Raw genomic sequence first — 8070 nt, 5'->3', positions numbered from 1 at the left:
GCATGGATGAGACCATTTTTTTTTTCATCACTCCTCCCTTTCATTATTTAATTACCATGCTCATTATTTTATTTTTCCTAACATACATCACTAACATAACATGTTTGTGACATGTTTCCACCTATAGCATGGCCGGCCACTATGCTTTAATTTGGCTAATTTGACATGCAAGGACAAGCACTTTCCCACATATATTAATAGGCCACTTGAACACTTGCCTAGCATATTTCTAAATTGTCTCACATAAGTACCTACTAATAAATTTCACATACACTGACCAAATTAAAGTATGGAACTATCACACAAGCATTTACGCACATCATAAACGCAGAATATAACCTTTAATTATTTATAAGACTCGGTTTCGTGGTCCCGAAACCACTTTCCGACTAGGGTCAATTTAGGGCTGTCACAAGAATGCCTTGGTATGTGAATGATCTATGATGCATAAATATGTGTTCTTACCATGATGGATGAAATGATGTTGTATTAATTTTGTGAACAATGAGCATGAATGAGTAACTTAGCCTTGACAGATTTGAGTTATTGCAGTAGTGTAACTTTGAAAATACACTAAAATAGTGGAAAATGAGTTAGAAGCTGAATAAAATATGGGAATAAAGATTATTAACTCTATTATAAAAGAAACCGTGTAAGCAAAAGAATTTCCTATAGTGAGATATTTGAAGTTTCATGGGATAGAGTCAGAATGACCTCGAGATCCCTAGTTCTGATTTGAGAAAATCATTATAAATAGTAAAAAAATGGTTATGAGTTATGATTTATATGCTTAGAACCCTTAATGAGTCTAGTTTCAAGAGAAATAGATGAGAACATTATTCGAGTCCTGTGCTATGAGATAATTGAACTTTAGTGCAGAAGGGTCTGAACTATCAGAAAGTGAATCAGTAGTAACTTTGAGAAATAAACTGTACTAATTTGCTAAACCAAAAATTATGGAAATTTTATGGTAGAAAGGTACATGAGTCTAGTTTCAAGAAAAATTAACAGAACTTAATTTGGAGTTTCGTAGCTCCAGATATAAATAATTTAGTGACTGTTACTCAGGAAGACAACTTGTTGTGAACTTGAGAATATGTTGTAAACATTGATAAAACATGTTAATGAGTTGCTTATTATTTTCATATGAACTTACTAAGCGTAAAGCTTACCCCCTTTCTTTCCCATTTTCCCTAGGGTTGCCAGGTTAGCTCGGGTTGGAGGCCGTCAGAGATATTATCACACTGTCGTGTTAACGCTATCGACGTAAGTAAATCCTAGTGTTTCGAGTCTATGGCATGTATAGAGTTTTAATGTTAAGTATGTGATATTATGATTCAGCCAAAGGTATTGGCTTGTTATTAAAGTAGTATGTAGTTGGGTAAATTGGCCTAGGTCGGCTAATGACATTATGGGCCTATATGATTATTCTTATTCATGTATGTTATTATCTCTTGTGATGTGGCTTACAACATGTATGCCTAGAGATTGAATTGAGATTCATTGATGAGTTAGTAACTGATGCAAGATTAAGTGATTGGTAAATAGTTAATAATGTCTCATGAATGGGTTGTGGATATGATTATGTATGCCTAGTGATAGACATGAGGTTTGTGACGTAATGATAATTATGACAAGTATGTGGTAATGATGTGAGTAAATTCTATGATATTTATTGCATAAGAAATTAACATGAGCATAACATGTTTGTAGATGCTTAAGAGCTCATTTATGCCATGTTGTATGTTATTGGATAAGTATGTGTGCATATGATCTGAGGGTGACAAATGGCTTGGAAAATAGCCTTGTAATTGTCTACACGGGTAGACTCACGGGCATGTGTCTAGACCATGTGTGACACACGGTCTGCCCCCATAGGCGTGTGTCATGGCCGTGTTTTAAAGTCAGTGTTGCACACGGGCTAAGGGCACGGGCGTGTCCCAAGCCACACGAGCGTATGGAGCCTTAAAGCATGAAATTTTTCTAGTTTTTCTTAAGTTCTCGGTTTAGTCTCGAACAGCCTCTAACGCATGTTTTGGGCCTCGTGAGCCCGTTTAAGGGACAAAATGTATGTAAAGTGAAAAGTTTTAAATTGATTGAAATTTTACAGCCTGATTTTATATAGTTGGTTGAGTTTAAGTCAGGTAACACCTTGAACCCTGTCCCGGCGTCGGATAAGGGCAAAGGGTGTTACACCATGGGCATATGTCTCGGCCTTGTGTCCCTTGCACCTTAATTTTGAGAAACAGAATGCTCAAAATTGAGCACACAGCCAGAGACACGGGCATATGTCTCAGCCGTGTGAGGGACACGGACCCTGACATGGGTGTATGTCTTGGTCGTGTGAAGTCTGCACCTATTTTATGAAAATTAAATTAACCACACGACCTAGTACACGGACGTGTGACTTGGCCGTGTGACCTCAATTTGTTCATGCTTTACAAAATAGAAAGTTACACGGGTTATGGACACGGGCGTGTGTGACCACACGGCCTGCCCACACGGGCGTGTCCCAAACCACACGGGCGTGTGACCCTTGTACATAGTAAAAATTTTTTAAGTTTTGTAAAAATTCCCTGAGTTATCGGTTTAGTCCCGAACCACTTTCAAAGCATGTTTTGGGCCTCATAGGCTCATATTAGAGACTTTATGATTGAATACAAATGATTTTAATTTGGATGAAAATTTATGACTCGAAATTGTATGTTTACTTGTGATGTAAGTCTGATAATGCCTCGTATCTTGTTCCAGTGTTGAATACAGGTAAGGGGTGTTACAAAATTAACTTTCAGTTAAAGAACAACAGAAAACGAAACTTTCCCGACCATAGCAACAAAAATTTAACAAGCAAAACTCGATAATCTATACGGCGAAAGAGAAAAAAAGAAAAATAAAATAGAAGAACCAAAGGGAACGAGATAGGATAGAAGGAAGATACATTTAAAATACGAAAATAAAAATATATTTCAAAAGCAAAACTAAATTAATTCTATAGAGTAGCAAAAACATATCTCCATTTCGCTTACGCAAAGACTCAAACCCCTAATTGTCAACACATAACTAGAGCACAACGCCACAAATATAAAGATTTAATTATAACAAAATTCAATAGACAAATATGCAAATTTTTGAGGTGTTACATTTTACTTATTGTGAAGAATCATAGATGATTTTAAATGATAAAAATAAAGCGTAAAGTACATAAATGCATTTTCTTTTATTCACATAAAATTAGTCAAAGTCAAACCCAAAATTTAAATAAAAGACCCACAATTTGCCATGATTTAAATTCCAAATCTATTGCCACTAATTTTCTATCTCTACCCATAAAATAAATTCATGAATTCTTAATTTAATATTCTTGAAAATTCTCAAAATATTCTTTAATAAAGAAATGACACTTTTAGTATCTTTCTCTTATCACTTCACTTAATAATACCAAATATGACACTTAACACATTAAATCTTCACATAACATCATAAAGGTCTATAGTACTTGTCCAACCATGCAAAAATTACATTTTAATCCTATTTAGGCCAAAATAGAAAAATTTCAATTTAGTCTCTATACTTTTATATTTATTCCATTTAGCCTAAAACTCACTTTTCTTGATAGAAATCATTATCCATAATTTCTCTAATTGGTCACTTTTCTCTTTAATCCTCATACTTTTCCAACTTTTAAATTTAATCTTTTATCCATATTTTCACATCCAAAATTTAGTTCATTGATTTCCAACAATAAATCATTATAATTCCTTTTAAAAATTCTCTTTATTCGTCTTATCTTTAATTTTTTTCTCAAAATTTTACTGTTATAGGTCTCGGAACAGTTCCATTTATTGTACTAGAGAAATTAACAACAACAACAATATACCATAGCAGCCCAAGGTGGGGCCTTGTTTGGATTTCACTCCCCTCCATTTAGTGCTTTAAATTCTAGGAGTTTAATTTTTTTTTAAATTTTAGAGTTCTAATTAGAATTTTAAAAAAAATTTAAGGTTTAATTAAGATTTTCAAAAAAACATAAGGATTTTAATAAAAATTTACCAAAATTTTAGGTTCAAGCCCCCTAACTCCAATTACATTCTGCCTATTAAACGATCATTCACAAGTTAATTTTCAGGGCAATTTAGCATTATTGTTGAAAAACACTTTTGAAAGGTTTGATTTTACATTTCATGTGTTTACTATTGCTACCAAAAATTCGTGAAAATTTAAATGGTCTATTTTAGACATGATGTTATAATTTAACATGAAATAATTTAAATGATATGCAAAATCATTAATATTATAATATATTAAATATCAATTTTAAATACTTTTAAGCAATCAATATAAATTGTTTAAAATAATTTGGATGTATAAATCATATTTATAATTAGAAATAATGTCGATTTAACCCTAAATATTTACATTTTTTGTCAATTTGGTCATTATTCCTTTTTTTTATCCTCAACTATTTGAAAATGAGTTGAATTTGGCCATCAACCTTTCAAAAAGAGTTAAATTTTTGTTTTTAACATAGATACTGACTAAAACATCAAATTTTTAGACATGATAGCCTGCATGACAATCCACGTGTACTACATGCTTCTCTTTTTGTTTTTGAATTTTTATGAACATTTTATAATTTTTTTGAATGTTTTTTATAAAATTTAAATTATTTGTTGAAGTGACATATAAAACAAATAGTGCTATGTCAACATGAAGTATAAGTGGGTTGCCAAACTGGTGGTCACTCCAACAACGTTAAAAAATTAATATTTTAGTCAATATTTTTGTTAAAAAAAACAATTTGACTATTTTTAAAAGGTTAATGATCAAATTTAAATAAAATAAAAAATAAAAGCCAAATTAACAAAAAAAATGTGACCGTTAAGTGCTACATTTGGTATTATGCCTTATAATAAACAGATAGTATAAAAGGGACAAATTTATAATTTGAAACTGATCAAATTGACTTTTAAAAATCCAAAAATTAGAATTTTCAACCTTTTAGTTTTGCTTGAAAATTTAGTTTAATTTTTTTTAAAAAAACAGGTTTGAAGAGTTGGTTTAACTTGAAATGTTACTTTTTTGTGATTATTTCTAGCATGAAAATTTAATCTGGCTTAAAAAGTACTTTTTAGTTTCAATGTTAGATACATATTTAATTCACGAGTCTAACACACTGTAGTAAGACACATTTAAGTGTTTTGACTATTTATCATTTCTGTTAAAAATTTATGTTGTTTGTTTGATATACCAACACCTAGGTTTAAATATGAATAATGTAGTAATTGGCTGTCATTTGGTGCATGGATTGGTTGTGTCTATGCTATAAGTAGTAATATATGTATTTTTTAAAAAAACTTTATGTATTTGAATAATATAAAGGTTTGTGTTTGATAAAGTTATATTCAATTTCTTTAAAAAAAAAATAAAAATAAAAGGGTTTTTCATGTATTTGAAGTATTATATGTATGAAAACCGAAAAGTTGGAGCAACATAACCTTAGTGCCTCCAGAAGAAATCCCTTCCATTTTTCCATTTAATGAAATCTCATTTCTCAAGTACCAGAGCCAGTGGGTTCATCCTTAATTACTAGCCAGCATTCAGAGCTGGTAACCAACCTATATATAAAGCCTTTCACCAATTCCACCTACAACACTTAATGAATCCTATATATGACAGATAAAGAAGAATATAAGAAGTTGAGTTAAACGCTGTAAATGAAACAAATAAATTGTTTCCCAGCATCATTTGCAGAAGAATAGAGTGTATCTTCTAGCCAACCGAAAAGAAAAAAGGGGGTTAGAGTAGAGAAGTGCCACAAATGACCACCACTGCATAAATGCTGAAATCTATGAAAAGTGCTCGGATTGTCTGATAGGCCACTAACCCTCTCTCCAAAAGCATAACGGCTCCATCCCAGTTTTCCTTATTATCTTGAGATGCTGCTGCAGGTTTCTCTTCCTCCACCTCTGCCGACACCACTCCTTTCTTGTCCAGAAACAGTCGGCTGAGCACAATGGCCAAGTCGGTGAGTAAGATTATGTAAATAGGCTTTGAGGCTACATTGCTGTCTGACCTGCCTATACTCAATCCAAGCAAGGGAAAATTAATATGAGAAAGAAGCACACAAATTGCTATGACTAGGGCAGATAAACTGCGTGCTCTTTCAGAAGCTATAATGCAGGAATTCACTAGTTTTGACGAGAATAAATTAGGTTGATTCCTGCACGCTTTTTGGACTGATTCCGCATTGGTTGATGCTTTCCGGTCCTGCATTGCCTTCGACTTATCCTTTTCTCCCACCGCACGACCAGACATCGCATGTTTATCAGTTCCAACATCTACGGAGTTGGCACTTGATATTTCATGCGTCCCACCTTGTATAAGATTACTAGAAGTTGAGGCTTCACTCAGTCCCGCAGGTCCAGCTGCCAAAATTGAATAAAAGTAATCAAAGAGCGCTGCTATCTCCTTCAAGAAAGAGCTATGTATTGCACACATTAAACAGTGAATATTTTGTTTTTGTATAGAAGGGAGATGAATAAGAACCAAGCACATCATGTACCACTGATATTGTGAGATTGATTTGTTTGCGATGTCTGGTCATCGTCAGAGAAAAATGCGTTACGATCTCGAATTCCGTCGTTCTGTGCATCAAAGCTTAAGCTTTCTCTCCTTGCATCTGTCATAAATTCAATAAGACTTAACGATCCAATTAACTAATTAGAAATTTTTTGAGAAAAACAAAAATTATACGAATAATTCCTATCAAACAATCGAAGAAGACTACCCCTATTCAAACCGATGTATGCCCCAGGTAAAACTGATGGTAGCCTATATAAAGAACATATATGACAAAAACAGGTTCCGTTGAGATTGTTTAGCAGATCAGAAACAGAAACCCAGTCTCAAAACATTCACAGAAGCCTGATGTAATTAGAAAAGGGGAACCCATGCAAGCGAACAAGTAGTTTTATAAGAGGTTACCTTTGGCATGGGTTGATGAAGGTGGAATGGGGTGATGTTCTTGAGATTGAGGACGTGCGGACCGGATTTGAGACATCCGGTTCAACCCTTTCTCAGCATTTCTCTTTTTCCTTTCCTCTTTCTCCATGTTAGCGGCTGCCATCTCTTTCTCGCCGTCCGTTGCCATCTCTGTCTGTCTCTCTGCTTCTGGATTTCTTTTTTTGTTTATTTCTTTGCGCCTTTGAAAAATGTAGGTTAGTTATTCTGTTAGAAATTTCAGGGAAACGCTGTCGTTTTTTGTCGTTCTCCACCGTGTTTTTCTCCCTTAATTTGTAAATTAATAACGATTGGCAGGCCATCCCACTTTGCACTTCTATCCCACATCGCCTATTGATGAGGGTTTACAAAGCGCTGTACCGTTTAAATATGAAGCAAGCTGCAACTAACAAACATACTTACCTGGACGGGGTCTATGAGCGATCATAAAGGCTCATGGCCTAGGACAGTGACCTTCATTGCACTTTGGAGGGGTGCTGCTCTAAGGTCTCGTCAAGTAGGAGAGCCTACGTCATAATTTGTGGCAGCGGGAGCCTGCGTTCGCGCGGCCCCTGCTAATTTAAGTATCCAAGAGTTTATCTTTGTTTTCATATCAACTCTTAAATACAAGATTTATCTCTTTGATAGTTGCTTCCTCTTCGCTTTAAACAAAGCTTTCTATCACTGATTGTTTCTTTTTGTCAAATTCAAAATGTGTATTTTACTTAATAACATGGAGACCTATCACTGATTGTTTCTTTTTGTCAAATTCAAAATGTGTATTTTACTTAATAACATGGAGACCAAGTAAAGGAAAAGTGGGTATTCATTTCTTTAGCTTTGATCCACCTTCACAACTTCAAAGTTCACTTTCGATCTTCTGTTGCTCCATTTTGATCCTTTGTTAATCAACTTGCATTTGTTTATTCCATGTTGTCTTGATCAAGTGTTGTGTTATAATATATTTAACACTAAGTTTTCATTCATCACACATTACTTAAATAAACATATGCAATTTTCGTAAATTTATAATCTAATGTATGAACTTTTATTTTTAAGAATTTAGTCTCA

General features: G+C 33.6%; 1 protein-coding gene and 1 non-coding gene across 2 annotated transcripts; one reads left to right on the top strand and one right to left on the bottom strand.

Moving 5' to 3' along the window:
* Positions 1-5500: 5500 nt before the first annotated feature.
* LOC108473121 (uncharacterized) lies at positions 5501-7575 on the bottom strand. Its single transcript, XM_017774678.2, has 3 exons — positions 6985-7575; positions 6563-6679; positions 5501-6425 (listed from the first exon to the last, which is right to left on the bottom strand). Exons 1-3 carry the CDS (start codon positions 7148-7150, stop codon positions 5797-5799), a joined length of 912 nt encoding a protein of 303 aa, XP_017630167.2. The 5' UTR covers positions 7151-7575; the 3' UTR covers positions 5501-5796.
* On the top strand, positions 7415-7575 carry LOC128290014 (U1 spliceosomal RNA). The gene has a single exon (XR_008279654.1). It is a non-coding gene; the product is annotated as a U1 spliceosomal RNA (small nuclear RNA).
* Positions 7576-8070: the final 495 nt, after the last annotated feature.

The sequence above is a fragment of the Gossypium arboreum genome, chromosome 2 (assembly GCF_025698485.1).
Source record: "Gossypium arboreum isolate Shixiya-1 chromosome 2, ASM2569848v2, whole genome shotgun sequence".
Lineage (NCBI taxonomy): Eukaryota > Viridiplantae > Streptophyta > Magnoliopsida > Malvales > Malvaceae > Gossypium > Gossypium arboreum.
Note: the sequence above shows the minus strand (reverse complement) of the source record. Positions and strands in the feature narration are given on the sequence as shown.